Source organism: Jaculus jaculus, chromosome 12 (genome assembly GCF_020740685.1).
Source record: "Jaculus jaculus isolate mJacJac1 chromosome 12, mJacJac1.mat.Y.cur, whole genome shotgun sequence".
NCBI classification, from domain to species: domain Eukaryota; kingdom Metazoa; phylum Chordata; class Mammalia; order Rodentia; family Dipodidae; genus Jaculus; species Jaculus jaculus.
In genome coordinates this window covers 12,238,360-12,258,838 of record NC_059113.1, presented here as the reverse complement: position 1 = coordinate 12,258,838, position 20,479 = coordinate 12,238,360, and the positions used below count along the sequence as shown (strand labels likewise).

Sequence of the window (20,479 nt, the reverse complement as noted above, 5' to 3'; positions counted from 1 at the left end):
CATGAAATCCTTCTTGGGAACTTGTAATTGTGTCCATTTGTGCCCATTTGCTTTGAGTGGGACTTCAACGTAGACAGAAGAGTTCCAAGATCAACCTGTTACAATAAAAATTATTTCCAATGCATGTCCCCAGGTGATCCCCTTCAGGCTGTGAATTTGGACACAGGAAAGGGCAGACAGAACAATACAGGGATGGCACTCCCCATGTAAGTGAAAGGGTAGAGATATACAATGATGGTAGTTCTACTCAAGCAGGCAATGAGGCATTTCATCTCAAATCTTTAAAAAAATTAATAACTTCAACTGTTGGAGCTGAAAAAAATAACCCAAGATGAGGCCTCTCCAGGGTAGCGCTTTCTAGATTCACATGGAATTTTGGGCCAAAGTGGTTAACTACTTCTTCCTTCACGATGAGGGAGAAACGGGTGAGGCGACTCTTCTTGGTCAGTGTGTTGTGTTTTCTTTTTAAATATTTATTTATTTTTATGAGCAGAGACAATGGGTGTGCCGGGCCTCTAGTCTCTGCAAACAAACTCCAGACACATGCACCACTTTGTACATCTGGCTATACATGGATACTAGGGAATCAAACCCAGGTTGTTGGGCTTTGCAGGCAAGCTTAACCTCTGAGCCACGTCTCCAGACCCTGGGTCAGAGTTATGACTAGAAAGTTATTCACATGAGGTCTTCTGAAAGTCAGCTTCCAACATGAAAGAGGGTCAGGCATTACTGCCTCCAGCAGCAGCTTTTGCCTGGGCCGAAAAGTAGGGCAGACTATCATCTTGGGTCTTATTTTTATAGCTCCTCAGTGAAAACAATTAAAAAACACAATTACCAAACATTTAAAAACAGTTGAGGAAGGAAAACAGGAAGTCGGTCCTATCAGGAAAAGGTCAAGATGCAAGGTAGCCAAGACTACTTCACTGATTTTGTTTGGTTTTTCCAGGCAGGACTTACTGAGTTGCTCAGGCAAGCCTGGGGCTAATGATCCTCCTTCCTCTACAATAGTGCTGGGAAGGCAGGCATGGGCCACCATACCTGGCTTATTTGTCCACATTTGGCTCTGTATATAATCCAGAAATATGGTCTGTTTAAAAAAATCCAGATCACTTGCCTTCTATTTTTAGATCAATTCCATAAATCTACTGCTAACCTTTTCCTTCCACCTCATTCCTCATGGATGGTCAATTGGGGCACACACCTGAGCTCCCCCAGGTGTGAGCTCCCCCAGAAGTTCCCTCAGAACACAGGGCTCAGTGCATCACATTAAGGACATGCACAGTGTTCGGCCACTGCAGCTGCTCTTTGGAATCCTCAAAGGGGCTCAGGACTGGAGATGAGAGAGAGCCCCAACATGAAAGGCTACAAATGCTAAAACGCTTGCATCTGACATCACCTGAAGAAGCCAGAGATAAACCAAGTGAATGGAGAAGTGAGAGAAGGTCCTTGACATTCAGAATGAGAAGTCATTGGTAGCCCTCGGTTGGAAGGGTCAGTTTATATTTTAGGTGGTAGCTGTTGGGTGCCTTGAAGCATGGGGGGACGTCAGCCAGAGGAGGGCTCGGCCTGGCGGCCCGGGGAAGGAGGACGCGAGCGCCTGTTCTACTGCACCTCTGGGATGAGCTGGAAGAGCGCGTTAGAGAGCAGCGTTCCAATGGACAGGGCGATGAAGTAAGTGAGCACACGGCTGAAAAACGCTTTCTCCGTGCACGGCAGGACGAGGACTCCCAGGAGAGAGGCTAGGTTAATCAGTGAGACACTGAGGAAACCAAAGCCCCACACTGTGGAGGAATAAGAACAGACGAGGGCCTCCATTACTGAGGGTGGGCACTCCTGCCAGCAGGCCAGGCTAGGCCAGGCCCATTCTCAACGTGGGCATGGTGCAGGTACTTGGAGACCCAGCAGCCCCTTGGGGCATGTCTGGTGAGTCCTTCTCTTGCTAGGGGCTGTGGAGAAGCCTCAGGAAGAAAAAAAAAAAAAAAGTCAAGGTGTCTGTCCCAAAACAGCTTACCTTTTAGATGAAGAGACTGGAGGACCAATGTGAAGGACAAAATAGCGTCAGCTAGACAATATGAAAAATGCTGCAGGCAGCACATGGTGGTACTGGCTAGCTGTGAGGGACTTCAAAAGCAGCCAGGGGGCTACTGAGTAGGTGATGTGCACTCAGAGGTGGGGGAGTCCACTGTCGGTACGGAGCAGAGGCACTAGGGAGGTGAGCAGTGGGAATGACAAGTGGCCAAGAAAGATCATAAAAGGTTGGCCCTCTTCTAGAAAACAAAGCCTTGACAAAAAAAAAGGCAGGCTGCCCATAGTCCACTACCCTCGAGCAGTCACTACCCAGCCCGCTCAGCGCCGCCTGCTGGACCAGTTTCATGCGTACAGCAACCATCTGTCCACCATTGCTCTATCTGCCTCCACTTCTCATCATGCTTACCTTCAAGGGCGCTTGGCTTCCCCTCCTCTGTCTGCTCGTTTTCCTTATTCTCCTGATTCTCAGAGGTGCAGGCTCGGGAGTCCAACTGCTGGAGTACTGTGGGGCAGAACTCCTGAAACTCGCTCCTCCCGATGCGGGACTGCTCACTGAAGTTGTGCGCGGCGAAGAGCTCTCCGGAGCTGAAGCACTGAAACAAGGACGGGCGGGGTGTGCCTCTTACAGCCTCCCTCAGCCAGGCCTGCCCAGCTAAGTGGCAACCCACTCCCCATACGGAGAAAAAAGTTATGTCCAAATTGCATTAAATTCAGATCTAGCCAGGCATGGTGGCGCACATCTTTAATCCCAGTATCAGGGAGTTCGTAGAAGAATTGCTGTGAGTTTGAGGCTAGACAGGGTTAGAGTTCCAGGTCAGCATGGGCTAGTTGCCTCAAAATATAAAAACAACAACAAAAAGTCCAAAATCTGGAAATTCAACCCTAGGAATGAGAGCAAAGAAGGCTGATCAGTAATTTGTGATGCTGACCACACCCAAGCGTAAATGGTTACAGGGAGCAGTTTTAGGAACAAGCAGACCCCATCCTGGGTCTGCTGATACAGTACTGTTAACCAGCCGCTTGGGTGGCTGAGGCATGAAGACTGCAAACTGAAGGACAGCCTCAACTACAGAGTAAATTCAAGGTCAGCCTGGATGAACTCCTTAGTGAGACCCTATCTCAAAATGAAAAAAGCCAAAAAGATGGCTGAAGAAGTGGTTGACTGTCAGAGTGCTTGCCACCAGGCAAGGCTAATTCTAGTCACTGTAACTGTTGTAGAAATTCTCTGGGAAGATCACTCCAACACCAGAATGAGTGAAAGTAGAGGAGTTTATCACCTAAGGGCCAAAAGGCTTGAGGTAGCCCTCCACTAAAGCTCTGGCTGAGATTTTATTTCCATTTTGTAGTTTTCATAGCCAAGGGGAGTGGTAAGTGAGCAAACAAGATGTGTCAATTTGCATATCAATCATTTCTGTAGTCAGACCACCCTAATGAACTCCATTAGACTTTGTTTTAGCCTAAGCTGTCTTTCTTGCTTATCATCCCTTTGGGCCCTTTCTGGATAGTTCCTTCTGGGTTTTTCCATCTGCTAACAAAGATAAGTTTTAGCTCCTCAGCAATTAACTCTTACAGTAACTCAGTGAATCAGTTCAACTTTTAGCTTCTTTTCTACCGCATAACCAGGGTGCGGTTTCAGAAAACAGGATTCTGTGTGCAAACCTGAAGATACAAGTAACTTCACAGCATTGTTACTAGCTTGAAGACTATGCTGAAACAGGGTAGGGAAGGACAATCTAGAGATTCAAATCCGACAGAATAGCGAACAAGGGCTGGCCAGTAGATCTGAGCTCATAGCAACCTTGAGAGGTATCAGTGTTTTATACACAAGGACCACAGTTCCTTTTTTTAGTGTGGTTTTACTAGGGTCAGCTCTCTTGGGTGCTGAAAACCTACAGTTCGGGACTGATGAGAGGGCCTGTGCTCTGGTGATCCTAAGACACTGCTGCAGGTTCCAAGTCCCATGCAGAAATCCTCCGGCTCATGTCGCCTCACACTCCATGGCCCCCATCCCCCGCAGCATACTTGGCCTCCTCACTGACACATGTAGGTGGCTCAGCACCCATGTCACACAGTCCCTCTCTCCACTCTATCACCCTACCCTATTCATCCTTCAGGAGTGGACCTGGGATTCCTCACGCATACATCCTCTGGACTATTCCAGTACATTTATCTCCCTGTCTCATTTCTGAGTCCTATAATGAGTCCAGCCCACAAAAATGTGGAGCTCCACTCTCATTCCTGCTAGCTGAGCTCCCCATCAACAGTAAAGCTCTTTGACTATGACTCATGTTTCTCCATTTCCCACAATGTTCGGTATGGGGAACAAAGTGGATATATAAAAACCCTGCTGGCTGGCCTTTATTGGGCTGCCACAAATAACCCCAGATTCTGAGTAGCCAAAATGATATGGAAGAAAGAACACACAAGAACCAGGGGGCAGGCCTGGTCTCCTCAGGAACCCTTGTGGAACCCAGTAGACAAATCTTACACAAGAGGACTGTGTGGTGGAGGAACCTGCCGTGGTGTGCAAGCTGCAAGCTCTATTGGAAACACTGTCCTGGGAGCCATGGCTGACCAGCAGTTCACACCAAGTACAACTGCAAATAATAGCAGTCTGGGGTGATGGGGATCTCACTTTCTGACTACCCTTTGTAAGGGCTTCAAAATACCATGTAGTCAAGAGGCCCTGCTGGTGGCACTGGCTTTCCTGGTCCCAACAGAGGTAAGGACTGGCTTGTCTGCTGTCACCAACACCTGCCTGTCCCCTCTTAGCAAGCTGCTCAGCCACTATGTGCCAAATGGTGCTGACAGAGGTGGGGGGGGAGCCTTACCGTGGAGAGGTTCCTGTGTCTCTGCACAGGCCTGGTGACATTATCCTGACCCACTCCCAGGTGGTTGAGCAAGTCCTTCAGCTGTGGCAAAGTGAGGCTATCACCCTCGCCATAGTAGTGCATGAGATCCTCCAAGAAGGAGGTGGCACTGAGGGGTGGCAAGGCTGTGGCTGGGGCGTGTGCCTGGGAAGCAGCTCTCCAGATGTTGAGTAGCAGCAGCAGGAAGATGCTAGGGAGGGATGGGCACAGTAGCTTCATGGTGACTGGGTACGCCTGTGAGAACACAAAGCTAGGTGGTGAACGGGACGTCTGGCCTTCCTTCAGACTTAAATCCATCCACTAAAAAAATATGATTTCAGGCTGGAGAGATGGCTTAGCAGCTAAGGTGTTCGCCTGCGAAGCCTAATGACCCAGATTCAATTCTCTAGATCCCACGTAAGGCAGATGCACAAGGGGGCGCACGCATCTGGAGTGCAGTGGCTGGAGGCCCCGGCACAACCACTGTCACTCACTCTCTATCTCTCTCCCTCTCTCTGTCTCTAATAAACAAATAAATAAAAATAAAAATGTAATATATAAAACTTCAAGCCAGGCAAGGTGACACCAAACAGAGTGAGAAACCTACCTGGAAGAAAGAAAAAATATATATCTGACTTTACCCAACCCTGTACTTCCTCTGTGTGGCCTGGGAGAAGCCCTTCTTTTAAAGGAGTAAAGTAGCAAAACAAAAAAAAAAAAAAAGGACAAGAGCTGAAGAGATGGCTTAGCAGTTAAGGTGCTTGCCTGAAAAGCCTAAGGACCCATGTTTGACTCTCCAGATCCCATGTAAGCCAGATGCACAAAGGTGAGGCAAGTGCAAGGTCAAACATGCCCACGTCTGGCATTCAAATGAAATGGCTGAGACACTGGACCACCAATTCTCTCTTTCTCACACATGCACGTGCACTCTCTAAAAAAACAAACAAAAAAATTTAATTTTAAAAGTTAAAAAAAAAAAAAGACAAGCTGGGTTGGAGGGATGGCTTAGCAGATAAGGTGTTTGCCTGCAAGGCCAAAGCACCCTGGTTGGATTCCCCAGGACCCTCGTTAGCTAGATTCACAAGGGGGTGCACATGACTGAAGTTCATCTGCAGTGGCTAGAGGCCCTGGTGCGCCTATTGTCTCTCTTTCTCCCCCCACCCCCCACCGTTCTCTGTCAAGTAAATAAATAAAATATTTAAACATGTTATTTATTTATTTATTTATTTATTTGAGAGAGACAGGTGGGGGGAGAGAGAGAGAGACAGAATGGGTATGCCAGGGCCTCCAGCCACTGCAGACGAACTCCAGACGTGTGCGCCCCCTTGTGCATCTGGCTTAAGTGGGTCCTGGAGGATAGAACCGGGATCATTTGGCCTTGCAGACAAACACCTTAAATGCAAAGCCATCTCTCCAGCCCAAGCTGGCTGAGCGTGGTGGCACATGCCTTTAACAGTACTCTGGAGGCAGAGGTAGGAAGATCACTGTGAGTTCGAGGCCACCCTCGAACATAGCGAATTCCAGGTCAGTCTCAGTTACAGAGAGACCCTACCTCAAACAAACAAACAAAAAAAAAAAGACAAAGTAGGCATTGGCGCAGGACCAGCACTTGGAAGGCAGAGGCAGGAGGAACAAGTCAAGACCAGCCTAGGCCACAAGCTTCCCTGGGAGGCTGAGGTCTGGGCTGCACAGTGATGCATCATTTAAAACTTCAAGGGAGCTGGGGAGATGGCTCGGTGGTAAAGACCTTGCTACATAAGCATAAGGAATTGAATTCAAATTTCCAGCACCCATACAAAATGGCAGGCATAGAGGCACACACCTATAATCCCAGTTCTGGGGAGGCAGAGACAGGAGGATCCCTAGGAGTTACTGGATACCCAGTCTTGCCCAATCAGTGCACTCTAGATTCAAAAACTAAGTTGGGGCCAGGTGTGGTGGTACATACCTTTAATCCCAGCACTGGGGAGGCAGAAGTAGGAGGAGTTCAAGGCCACCCTGAGACTAGCCTGAAGGTTAGTCAGACAGACCTAGATAGAGTGAGAGTCTACTTCAAAATCCCACCCCCCCCAAAAAAAATAAACTAAGTTGGAGAAGCTGGGTATAGTGGCTCATGCCTTTAATTCCAGCACTGGGGAGGCTGAGCTAGGAGGCGCATCAAAAGTTCAAGGTCAGCCTGGACTAAGAGTGAGTGCCAGGTCAACCTGAGGTCAAATGAGATCCTGCCTCTGCCTGTAAAAACAAAATGGGAGAAAGCAACACCAACCTTGGTCTTTTATATGCACATATATGCACATGCATCAGCATATACATGTGTAACCACACACATGGACACATACCATATAAATACACTTGAAAACAAAGTTTTTAGGGCTGGAGGGATGGCTTAGTGGTTAAGCCGTTTGCCTGCAAAGCCAAAGGACCCAAGGTTCAATTCCCCAGGACCCATGTTAGCCAGATGCACAAGGGGGGGGCACGCATCTGGAGCTCGTTTGCAGTGGCTGGAGGCCCTGGCACAGCCATTCATTCTCTCTCTCCCCCTCCCTCTTTCTCTGTCAAATAAATAAATAAATAAAAATAAAATATTTAAAAAAATTTTTAACTTTTCTCATAGGACAGGTATGGCAGTTCATGCCTTTAATTGCAGCACTCAGGAGGCAGAGGTAGAAGGATCACTGTGAGTTCAAGACAAACCAAGACTGCACAGTGAATTCCAGGCTGGCCTGGGCTAGAATGAGGTCCTTAACATAAAAAACAAAAAAAAAAAAACAAGAATAAAAAATCATTCTACAATTGAGCTACTTATAAAAGTATTATAGTAAACTGTATATAAAAAGGGGTGTGGCTGGTGGTAGCAGCTTGCACACATGATTAAAGTCTGAATTCTATCCCTAGCCCAGCAAAATAAAACGAAAACACCTTTGTGTTCAGGAGAATATTCTGCCAGTGACTGTAAAAATAATGGGATTCCTTCAAATGCATTATTCTACTTCTAGAATGTATTCTACTCAATATAATTCAAAAATGAAAAGGCTGGGCTGGAGAGATAGCTTAGCAATTAAAGCCTAAGGACTCAGGTTTGATTCCCCAGTACCCATAATAAGCCAAGGTGCCACAGCTGTCTGGAGTTCATTTGCAATGGCTTGAGGCCCCGGTGTGCCCATTCTCTCTCTCTTTTCCTCTCACTCTCAAATAAATAAATAAATTAAATTAAATTAATGAAAAGGGAACCTGGTATGGTGGTGCATGCCCTTAATCCCATCACTCTGGAGGCAGAGGTATGAGGATCATTGTGAATTAGAGGCCAGCCTGAGACTACATAGTAAATTCCAGGTCAGCCTGAACTACAGTGAAACTCTACCTCAAAAAAAAAAAAGAAAGAAAGAAAGAAAGAAAGAAAGAAAGAAAGAAAATGTTGCGCACAGAAATGTTTTATAGTCAAGTAAAATATCAATTGCATGGAATATCATGTAGCTATCAACAATGAAAGTTACAGCAACAGCATTAAATAAAAAGGGACAGGATAATTACATAACACAGTTAATAGCTGAGAAGTAACAAAGCAGCAAGAGATCGATCTTAACATGGCAGAGCTGGTGAGTTTCCTGTTAGATGATAACTATGCTATCTTTTAGCATAGTTATAACCTAATTAGTGACATACACAAACACTGGAAGGGGAAACTGAGCTCACTGCTTCATCCACACCAGGAAGATGCAGTCACTGTGGTGGCTTTTTTCCCAGGGACCCTGCATCGGGTGCCCTTCCTGCCTTGCCTGAACCCTGACCCTGCCACGTATAAGCAATGTGATCTTGGGTTAGTTATTTAAGCAGTAACACCCATAGAGAATGGCCACTAGAACCAAACAAACATGGCTTGACTTTCTACTCTGCTGCCTACAGGAGAAAGGGCATCGGGCAGGTTACTCTGTTCTCAACTGTGAAGCCAGTACCCACACCTCACTGGATCACGATAAAGTTTTACTGACCAAAGCCATGGCAAGCCTTTCCTGAGTGCCTGAACTCAAAATCCAGCTCTCTGGTCTGGGAGTGGTTTTCCCCAGCTCTGAGGCTCAGCTCAAACAAGACACTATGAGGAGACCCTGCAACTGACATTATTTTCATCTAAAATTATCATAGCTCCAGACCTGAAGCACAATGTCACTGAAGTCTCTTATCATCTACCTGAGACATTGCGGTTCGTAGGTCCCACACATGAAGCATGCACAAGTCTTAGTGCACAAGTCTTAGCACACAAGAGGCGCCCTCTTCAATGGGACGTGCTTGAAGCCGCACAAAGGATCAGGCCGGTGCAGACATGGCAGTCTCTGTAAGTGCTACTTTGAGACTCGGCACTCTCAAATCACTACCAAAAACCAAGTTACATCACAGCGGTGCTGGTGGAGGGGATCTTAGGCCAAAAGGATTAAAATCCATTGCTCCATGAAAGTGGACATGGTGGCCATGGTGGCAGTTACTTGGGAAGTAGAGAGAGATGAGGTTCAGGAGTTCAAAGTCAGCCTCAGCTACATATCAAGTTCAAGGCAGGTCTGGGCTATATGAGCCTGTCTCGAGAGAAAAAGGAAGAGAGGGAAGATGAGATGGGGCGTTAGGCACTGAACCTTCTATTAACTGTGTAAGGCATGTGTAGTGCTGTCCACATGAGGGGCAGCGGTCTGCACAGATCTAGGAAAGGAGAGATAATGGACAGCAAATGGCATTTGTTCGAGTCGCTCTTGCTCACTGCTTCCTTTCACAGAAGCTGGGATTATATCTCTACCCAACAGATAAAGACGTGCAAGGTTAGGAAATGTGATCCACAGCTGGAAAGTGAATTTTTCATGAACCAAAGCCAGGTCTGAGCGACATGAAGTCACTGGCATCCAGTGTGCACTCTGCATAAAGACCTGAAGTAGAGACCTGCAGAGGCTCAAAACCCCTGCTGGGCTCTGAGCAGAGATCTGCCCATGCCTACTGGCCCCAGCGGGCACCATAAATCCAGCATAGGGATTTCCTAACGGGCTGGGAAGAGGGATACCCAGGGGTACCTCTGAGGCTAGGCTCTATTACAAGGCTCCTATTGGAGAATTATAGACCAAAACATTGTTCCTATTTCAAAAACATTTTACTCTCAGATTTATCTGCAACAGCTTCAAAACCCTGTGCAAAAGCAGACAAAACTCTTCACATGTGGGCATCCCAGGGTGGCTTTCTGTAGCAGCTTTACCTGGGTGGGCATTCACATAAAGGTCAGTATTTATGGTACACCAGCTCTCTGGAGGCCTAGGGGTCCCTTGGCCCCTCCCTTGGCTATGAGAACAGAATGGTGTGCCAGGGAAGGGGCTCCTTCTGGCTATGCCCAAAGACCACAGCTAGGGAACTAAGCTGCACCCTGCTGGTGGACAGATTCAATGAGCAGAGCCGTACTGAAGTCCACTCACAAAGAAGCAGGGAGTCTAAACAATAGTAAGGGACAATAAGGAGTCCCGGGCCAGAGATCCTGGACCTGCCAAGGGCACTCCAAACCCAAGTGACCTTGGCACCCTGGCTTCCTGGCAAGCATGAAGGGGGTGCTCTCTGCTCCAGTGGAGAACCCCCTCTCTGCCTCCCTTAATTGTAAGTTACTCTTAGTGGCATGGTGGCTCATACAGCACCTGGGAGGCGCAGGCAGGCAAGCTGCCCCAAGTTCCAGGCCAGCCAGAGCTACTGAGTAAGAACACATCTCAAGAAACCAGATTCTCGAGAAGAAAGAGAAAGAGAGCACACCAAGCAGCTGGGAAGGTGACAGTGGTGTGGTACTTTAAATGGACATCCCTCAACAGATTTAGTTTTATTACAGCTTCTTAGATTTCCAGCTACCTGGGTGGAGGAGGTATCACTGGGCTGATCTTAGGGTCCAGCCCCTAAGGTGTGGTGGTAGATTTGAAATTCCAATCTAAAGATAAGCAAAGTGCCTAGTTCAGCCTGGAGTTCCACAAGTGTACCTGTTTGTGGTATGGCTTTTGGTTCTTTTGGCTTGGGGCTCCTCTCTCTCTCCTTGGTCCTTTGAGGGGGAGCAGTTTCTTCTGCCATTATGGAACTTTCCCCGAATCTGTAAGGGCCAATAAATATCCCTTCCTCCAAAACTGTGCCTGGTTTGGAAGTTCACCTCAGCGACCTCGAAGCCGTCTGCTATAGGTGGGCAGGTGTTAAATCTCCTTGCTGTCCATGAAGCTCCTAAATCAGAATCCTGCCTTCTGTGATCCCTCACGGATTCCAGAAGCAGCAGTTCTGTTCTGCTGGCTCATTTTATTGTGATATTTACTGTGCCATCTTTTTTGAAAAAATATATTTTATTTATTTACTTAAGAGAAAGTCAGATAGATAAGAGAGAATGGGCAAGCCAGGGCCTCCAGCTACTGCAAAGGAATTCCATATGCCTGTGTGCCCTTGTGCATCTGGCTTACATGGGTACTAGGGAATCGAACGTGGGTCCTTAGGCTTCGCAGGCAAGTGCCTTAACAGCTACACCATTTCTCCAGCCCCGTGCCATATTTTCTAGATCTATCCCAGAAAGGAAAGCACTTACTTCTCTTTGAGGTAACAGGGTAGTGACTTGCCACGAAGCTCAGTCAAGATGCTGGGCACTGAGGAGAAGAGAAGAAAAACCTGAAGGGCCTTAGAGTAACCAGGCTTCCCTTCCCTGACCCCATCAGCTGGCCAGAGAGCCCTTAGATTCCTCTGGGCTCAGATGCAAAGCACAGAGAAAAGACTAGATGTTCCAGGGACAAACTTGGGCAAGAGTGATTTAAGCCAAGGAGAAGTGCGCTCAGGATTTGTCCCGGCCTCTTCCGGTTATCCCGAGTTTTTTTCTAGGTGACCTAGCTGAATTTCTACCCCATCCTGATCTTGTTTATCTTTGAGGCCAGGATGCCTGCAGGCCAGAAGTTCCTCTTCAGATGGGCTAGCCAAAACTGGTTGCCAGAGGGATCTCCTGGCAATCTCCAGCCTCATTACCATACCTCTGTATGCCAAATCACATGCCCCCCTCCAGTGCCATGACAGTTGACAACTGCCATGGGGACGACTACCAAGAACCACGAAAGGAGCAAAAGGAAGTGCCACCAAACTCCAGGCGAGGATCTGCCCATTCTCAGAACAAACCATACATGCCTTCCCTTGTAGTACCCTACCACACCCCCATCATTTCTCTTACTCAATTATGAATATTCTCTTGATCCCCCCATCCCAAATATGAAGTTTGCCTCCCACTTTTGTTCTTGGCTCAAATGATACCATACTTTTCCAGTTTTGTGTGTGTGTGTTTTCTTTTTGAGGTACAGTCTAGCTCTAGCCCAGGCTGACCTTGAACTCACAGTGATCCTCCTACCTCAGCTGGGATTAAAGGTGCACACAACCACACCAGGCTAAAGTCTTTAAAAAATATAATATTTTTTCCCCAGGTCCCACGTTAGCCAGATGCACAAGGGGGCGCACGCGTCTGGAGTTCGTTTGCAGAGGCTGGAAGCCCTGGAGCGCCATTCTCTCTCTCTCCCTCTATCTGTCTTTCTCTCTGTGTCTGTCACTCTCAAATAAATAAATAAATAAAAATTTTAAAAAAAAATATATATATATATATAATATTTTTAATTTTTTTACACATGTGTGTGTGTGTGTGTGCACGCACACGCTCTCTAAACATATGCTTGTACCAGACTCTCTAGCTGATGCGAATGAATGCCAGACCATATGCTATTTTTTGCACCTTTCTTCATGTGCCTGCTAAGAAACTGACCTAGACCTGCAGGTTTTGTAAGCGAGTGACTTCAACCTGCGGAGCCATCTCTCCCTCCCTCTCTCTCTGTTTTTTTTTTTTTTTTTTTTTTTTGGTTTTTCAAGGTAGGGTCTCACTCTAGCCCAGGCTGACCTGGAATCACTATGTAGTCTCAGGGTGGCCTCAAACTCACGGCAATCCTCCTACCTCCGCCTCCAGAGTGCTGGAATTAAAGGTATGTGCCACCACGCCCAGCTTTTTTTTTTTTTTTTTTTTAAGGTAGGGTCTCACTGTAGCCTAAGCTGACCTGGAACTTACTCTGTAGCCCAGGCTGACCTCAAACTTAACAGCACTCCTTCTATTTCAGCTGCCAGGGAAGCAGAGGTAGGAGGATTCCCAAGAGTTCAAGGTCAGTGTTTAACCCCAGCACTCAGGAGGCACAGGTAGAAGGATCGCCATGAGTTCGAGGTCATCCTAAGACTACATAGTGAATTCCAGGTCAGCCTAGGCTAGAGTGAGACCCTACCTCAAAAGAAAAAATAAAATACACAAACTGAATTCTGAACTGAAAAAGATAGTAAAAAGCAAGTTAAAAATTGCCTACATCCATAGATACAAAAGGAAACAGACATAACCACGCTATCCTCAATAAAGGAAGCAAAGAGAAACACGTGTAAAACACCAGACACTGCAGGCTCAGCCCCAAGAGCCCAAATGGTAGCAGAACTAGGGTAAGAGGCCCCAATCCAGCAAGACACCACCTCCAATTCTGTCTTCTTCACCTTAAGATTGTGGGAAAGCTGAGGGCAGGGAGGTGGAAGTGGGAACAGCTGCCTCTCTCTGAGGGAAGTCAGGGGTCCAGTACCACCCACTGAACTGGACACATGGGTCAACTCCAGGGAGCACCCCTTCCTTTCTTTTTTTTTTTAATATACTTTATTTACTTGAGAGAGAGAAAAAGAGAGGCAGAGAGAGATAGAAAGAGAAAACTGGCATACCAGGGCCTCCAGCCTGCAAATGAACTCCACATGCATGTGCCCCCTTGTGTATCTGGCTTATATAGTCCAGGGATCCTGCACAACCACCCCCTCTGTCTACCTCCATTTACCCTCCCAGACCACAGCACATCTGAAAACCCAGCCCTCCACAGGCCTGTGGGTGAGGTGGGAGGCAAATCCACTTGGTGAGAAGACAGCCACTCTCTTTCTTACAGGCACAGTAGAATGTCTGGGCAGAACATCAGGCAGGCAGACAGGCATGGTACAAAGCCAGGGACCCACAGGGCCCCAGAGAAAGCACTCCGCCCACTGCCAGAGCTGAGAGCCTACCAGGCCAAGCAAGAGCACATACACATGCTTGTCAGGGGTGCTCCACGCCTCTGAGCCCAGCGCTTGGGTGGCAGAGGCAAGAGGATTGAGAATAACACATTTCTTTAAAGCTTAATAATTCCTTTAATTTTACTGCGGTTGCTTTTCTGCTGGAGTCAGAGAACTTACCACTTTTTCACAGGAGTACTGATTCCTCTGTATCTGTTTATCAGTGAGGACGCCTGGGAGAACATCTGGGATAATGCTAACCTAACACTGATGTGCGCATTGAGAGCGTGAGTGAGGCTTGCAGTCATTCTGGCTTTGCTTCAACCCAGCTAGTGGGGGGATGCAGCAAAGAATGTGGGCCCGCACCACCAGGGAGGCAAGGCAAACTCCGTAAGCATAACAAAATACCTAGAGCCCAACAAAAGCAATCACTGGCACATCTATCTGATAACAAAAACCGTCAAGTGTTGTACAAATACTCTTTCGCATGTGTATACTGGTGGTGGTAGTGTGTGTGTGTGTGTATGCGCGCGCACGCACACGTGTGTGCGTGTTGTGCATGCATGCGTGAACAGGCACTCGCAGGCACATGGAGACTAGAACTTCAAATGTCGTCCTTCCTCTCACTCATCTGCCTGTTTCCTTGAGGCATTCTCTCTGAACATGAAGCTTCAGTTTTCACCAGGCCCAATGATGTTCCAGTCTCTGCTCCCCACAAAACTGGGGTTGCAGACACGAGTGGCCATAACCAGCCATTTACATGAGTCCTTGGGACTCAAACTCAGGCAGTCTCCAGCCCTCTCAGGCTCTCACGCTTGTAGCAAAGGTGCTCTTACCCACGGAGCCATCACCCTAGCCCTAGAATATTTTTGATATTAGCAATCAAACTAACAATAATTCAGCCTCTGTGTACATCTCAGTATCCACAATTAGAAAAACAGCAATCTTTTTTTTTTTGGATGTGGTGGCACATGCCTTTAAACTTAGCACTTGGGAGGCGGAGGCAGAGGTAGGAGGATCACTATGAGTTCGAGCCCACCCTGAGACTACATAGTGAATTCAAGGTCAGCCTGGGCTAGAGTTCAAAAAACAAACAAAAAAAAAAAAAAATCAAGCCAGACATGGTGGCGCACACCTTTAATCCCAGCACTCGGGAGGCAGAGGTAGGAGGAGTTGGAAGCTACTGGGAGACTACATAGTGAATTCTAGGACAGCCTGGCTTAGAGTGGAACCCTACCTCAAAAAAACAAAAAAAGAAAAAGAAAAAAAGAAGAAACAGGAAAACTCTGGCCAGTGGTCCCACCCACTCACCCACCAAATGAACAAGATCCCGAGAGGCCACTCTTACCTGGGACCAGCTGTCCTAGGCTGCGACCTGCACCCAGGGGAAGACCCGACGCAGCACAGCTTGAACAGGGCCTGGCTTGGCCTTGCTCACCCAGCCCAGGCATTCATTCAATGGCTGTATTCTTGGGCACCACCCCCCCCCCCAACTAACTGCTCTCCTACATACCCTAAAAGGATGCATTCTCTTCTCCAGTTCCTGCCCCAGGACCTGAGCCGCAAGCTCTGGCATGTCAAGGCCCACCCAGGGTGGGAGACTCCCAGACCCTGCAGGAGGAGGCAGGGGCAGTGGCTGACTTACTCACCCCATTAAACCTCACACTGCCTGGAGAAATGGATGGGAGAACTTTTAAAAAAAAAGGGAGGGGGTTAATCCCAGCAGAGGTAGGAGGATCACTGTGAGTTCAAGGCCACCCTGAGACTAAATAGTGACTAAATAGTGAATTCCAGGTCGGCCCTGGGCTAGACCACGAACCAACCTCGAACTACCCACCCGCCCCCCTACCCCCTCAAAAAAAAAAAAAAAAAAGGAAAGTGTGTGTGTGGGGGGGAATTAACATGGGATTTTTTTTATAATCATGGAAAATGCTAATAAAAATTTAAAAAAAGAAAAAAGAAAAGGAAAGAAAAGAAAACAGTCAATGGTGACCCAGAAGCAGGGAACAAAATTAGAACCAGCAGCCTGTGGCTCAGCAGGACTATTTACTGAGCCACCCTTGTGTGTGTCAGCGCCTGTGGGGGGAGGTCATGAGGCCAGAGGCTGGTGGTCAGGCCCCAGGGCGGCCAGCAAAGACAGAAGAGAAGGCTTATTTAGCCCCACACTGGGCCCAGAGTGAGTTTAATGACAGCCAGTCCGGGCTGGAGCCAGGAGGACAGAAGCAGCACATCGCTGGGCTCAAGTCCAGCAGGAGCATGGACCTGAAAAACGCCAGGAGAAATTCCAAAACTGAGTCAAGCTGGCGGGTAAAAGGGAAAGAGCCAGTCAGCACGCTCCCCAGTGAAGCCTAAGCAACAGTCATGCTTGTTCTCATCATTCATCCATCAACAGTTCCCAGACACTCGATTGCAAAAGTATGACCAGTTGTCCCACTGAGTTCACTCCTATGTGCCAGACCACAGGGTCCAGAATGAGGCTTAGGAAATGTAGCTCTCACACCTACCCCTTACATCACCCACTTAGGCAGAAATCCCCAGCTTATTATTCAGGATCAAATGTAAAAAAAAAAAAAAAAAAGCAGCATGATCTAGTGGCTAAATCAGACAGCATGGCAAGTCAGACCCCGATTCAAATGTGGAGTCTGGGAAGATGGCTCAGTGATTAAAGGCACTGTTTGCAAAAACTTGCTGGCCCAGGTTGAAATCCCCAATACCCACGTAAAGCCAGATGCACTAAGTGGTGCATGTTTCTGGAGTGCATCTGCAGTGGCAAGAGGTCCTGACATGCCTATTCTGTCTGTCTGTCTGTCTGTTTTTCTCTCCTTGCAAATAAATAAATGAAATAGATGTTTTGCGGATTTGGGTTTTTTTGTATGTTTGTTTGTTTGTTTGTTTTTGAGGTAGGGTCTCACTCTAGCCCAGGCTGACCTGAAACTTACTCAGTAGTTTCAGGCTGGCCTTGAACTTCCAGTGATCCTCCTACCTCTGCTGAGGTTAAAGGCATGCGCCACCAAACCCAGCATAAAATGTATTTTTCAAAACGTGGACTAATGTGCACTAACGGTAATACAGCAAAACAGTGAAAACAAAATGATGGGGCTGGGGAAATGGCTTCACAGGCAAAGACACTTGCTTCCAAAATCTGCCAGCCCAGGTTCAAATCTCTACTTCCTACGTAAAGATAAATGTACAATGTGTCCAGATGCAACTGGAGTTTTATTTGCAGTGGCAAGAGATCCTGGTGGGCCATCCCTCTGCCTCTGTCACTCTCAAATAAATAGTTTTTTAAAGCCAGGCATGGTGGTGCACGCCTTTAATCCCAGCACTCAAGTGGTAAGAGGATCACCATGAGTTGGAGGCCACCCTGAAACTACACAGTGAATTTCAGGTCAGCCTGGAATAGAGCAAGACCTTAACTTGAAAAACCATGAAAAAAACATTTTTTTTTTCTTTTGAAGAAAATGAAACAGCCAAGCTCCCAGCAACACAGCACAGCAGCTCATGTCAGCCATTCCTCTCTGCTTGTCGTCACTTTGGGAGAACCCCTTGTTTTTTATTACAAGTCATTTCAGTTGCCTCCACTTCCACACAACCATGGACCACTTTAGTTCCACAACTATTTTTGGATGCTAAGTTACTCAGTGTCCTAGAAGGTGTGTCTAGTGGAATTTTTTCCCCTTGTGCAGGGTCTCACCATGTAGCTCTGGCTGCTCTGTAACTTGCTGTACCGGACAGGCTGGCCTCAAACATGCGGCAGTCCTCCTGCCTCTGCCTCGAGCGCTGAGATTACAGGAGTGTGTAACACCACCCCTCACCCGTTAAATGTTTGTTCCTTAAAGGCAAAGAGGATCCTTTTATTTTCTCCTCCCAACATGGTCCTGGAACACAAGAGGCCAATAATAGAGAATTTCTACTCAAAGGTGAGAAGCTGGGTATGATGGCACACATCTGTAATCCTGGCACTCAGTAGTAGAGGCAGGAGGATCAACAGTTCAAGGCCATCCTCAGCTATACACAAACTCAAGGCAAGCCTAGGCTACATGAGACATTATTGCAAAAATAAAACCCCCAGCCGGGCGTGGTGGTGCACGCCTTTAACCCCAGCACCCAGCAGAGGTAGGAGGATCGCCATGAGTTTGAGGGCACTCTAAGACTACATAGGAATTCCAGGTCAGCCTGGACTAGAGTGAAACCCTACCTCAAAAAACCATAAATTAATAAAAAATAAAACCCCCAAATAACTTCTTGCTAGATACCAGAAATCATTACCAGAAATTATGCTAATCCCAGGGATGCAAAGGACAGCTACGTGAGGCACGTGCCCTCACACAGCTGGCAAAACAAGCTCTAGGCAAGTGACTTACCGACAGCACTGTGAAGCCAGGGACCATGTACACAGCTCGGGGTTCACTTGGTCAATTTAAGCAGAAAGAGATGCCGTACAGGACACGCAACAGTCCAAGGGCACATTGGAGATGAAGAAACAGGGACCACTCCCAAGATCATGTTGCAGAACTGGGCTGCAGGCAAGCTGCTGCCTCGGCCTCGGTCCAGAAGTTCTCACCCGGCCAGTGACCCACGCCAGCAAAACAGATGAGGAAAGCGGGGACCCCGCCTCTTCCCACATCCCGGTTACACACACAGGACTGGAAAAGCACATCTACCTGGCAGAGTCTGAAACACACTGGGAACTCTAGTGCAAGGATGTCTGCAGAGCTGTTTTTGTTTTAGTTCTTTTTTTAAGATTTTATTTTTATTTATTTGGGACAGACAGAGGGAGAGAAAGAGAGACAGAGTGAATGAGAATAGGCATGCCAGGGCTCCTAGCCACTGAAAACGAACTCCCTCCAGATGTAGGTGCCACCATGTGCATCTGGCTTACGTGGGACGTGGGGAATGGGGACTGGGTCCTTAGGTTTCACAGGCAAACGTCTTAACAGCTAAGCCATCTCTCCAGCCCTAGTTTTAGTTATTGTTTTATTTTAATTTGCATATTCTGCGCGCGCGCGCGCACGCGCATGTGTTCCTGTGTGAGAGCACAGGCACGTGCGTGTGGAGACCAGAAGACAACTCTTCGTCCCGTTTGAGGCGGGCTTTCTCTCAGGATCTATTTGCTATTTGCTGTGCTCGCCATGAGCGTCTAGGGAATCCTCACCTCTGCTTCTCAACTCGCTGCCACTGAGCTGGGATTACAGAAAGACGGGTTTTCACACGGTGTTTGGGTTCTGGACTCTGGTACTTGGGTTTGAGAGGTGAGTGTTTCGTTCGCTGAGCCATCTCCCCAGCCCTAGTTTTGTTTTGGGGCAGTACTGGGGGCCTGACTTGAAGCCCATGCATGGAAGAGCCTCGCTCCCAACCGTGGAATACATAATTTTTGTGACTTTTAGTAGGCTGAGCCATTATTTGTTATCAAAGAGATGCGATTAAAAAACAGACCAGGGTGGGAGGGAGGGAATTACCATGGGATTTTTTTTATAATCATGGAAAATGCTAATAAAAAATTTAAAAAAAAAAACAGACCAGGACACCAGAGTAAGTCACCAGTTATGTTAGTGGACTTCTGGGGAACAAGTTGATGAGACTACCTAGTACAATGCCAGGCTGACTCCCTGGCATTGAAGGCATGTGCCACCATGCCCAGCTATTTTTCCTCTTGTCCCCCCCCCCCTTCCCCATGCCCTTTTCCCATAACCCTTCTTTTATTCCAACTAGTTCTTTCTTTGTGGTGTGTGCCCTGCTTGCCTGCATTAACTTGAGGGTGGGGGACACCTGACTGCTTTTTTTTTAAATAATGAAGCTATTATTTAATTCATTTTATTTATTTATTTTTGGTTTTTTTGAGGTAGAGTCTCACTGTCTAAAGCCCAGGCTGACCTGGAATTCACTAGGTAGTCTCAGGGTGGCCTCGAACTCATGGAAATCCTCCTACCTCTGCCTCCCAAGTGTTGGGATTAAAGGCATGCAACACCATGCCCGGCTTAATTCATTAATTTGTAATATGCCAGTATAGAGAAAAATTTCTATGACTGTTGCTAGAATTATAATTTAAAGCTAAACGTGTAAAGATTTGTTTTATACTAGAAAATTCATTGCTTCTGAGTTCATGACAATGCACAATCCCTCCCTAGGAACCAATTTCATCATGTTATGTCTATGTGGATATATACATATGAATGACAGACTTTCTGAGCAACAATCCAACATCTGAACCTATTTTCATCAGCTCTTCTATTTTCTTGGAAGTCTCACTTGTTACTTTTGAATTCTTCGTTTATCTTTACTCTGGCTGTTTGTCCTGCCCTGTTATCATTTTGAAAACCTTGCTGTCTGGTCCTACGCAGTGCTTTAAAGAACTATAAAGCCTTGATTATCTGTCCCAGGGCTCTCCATGCCACTGTGGCCACCTCTCAACTGCTCTTCTGTCCATTCTTGAGCAGGAGTCTCTTATTATCCCAAAACTTGTCCTCCTCCCCTTCCCACCCACGCCCTACTGATTCTTCCGCCTCTGGTCTCTGCTCCCCCATGGGACGTAT

General features: G+C 47.3%; 1 protein-coding gene across 2 annotated transcripts in view; it reads right to left on the bottom strand.

Annotated features, from left to right (window-relative positions):
- The window catches only part of Slc39a14 (solute carrier family 39 member 14), a 53,140-nt gene that overhangs the window by 13,068 nt on the left and 19,593 nt on the right, over positions 1-20,479 (bottom strand). The window contains exons 2-5 of one of the 2 annotated variants that reach the window (XM_045130949.1): positions 11,446-11,503; positions 4,860-5,132; positions 2,435-2,621; positions 1,612-1,781 (exon numbers count right to left, since the gene is read on the bottom strand). In XM_045130949.1, the coding sequence (XP_044986884.1) occupies positions 1,612-1,781; positions 2,435-2,621; positions 4,860-5,117 (615 nt within the window). In that variant the 5' untranslated portion in view covers positions 5,118-5,132; positions 11,446-11,503. The remainder of the gene's footprint in view (positions 1-1,611; positions 1,782-2,434; positions 2,622-4,859; positions 5,133-11,445; positions 11,504-20,479) is intronic. The other variant, XM_045130948.1, reaches the window with a different exon arrangement.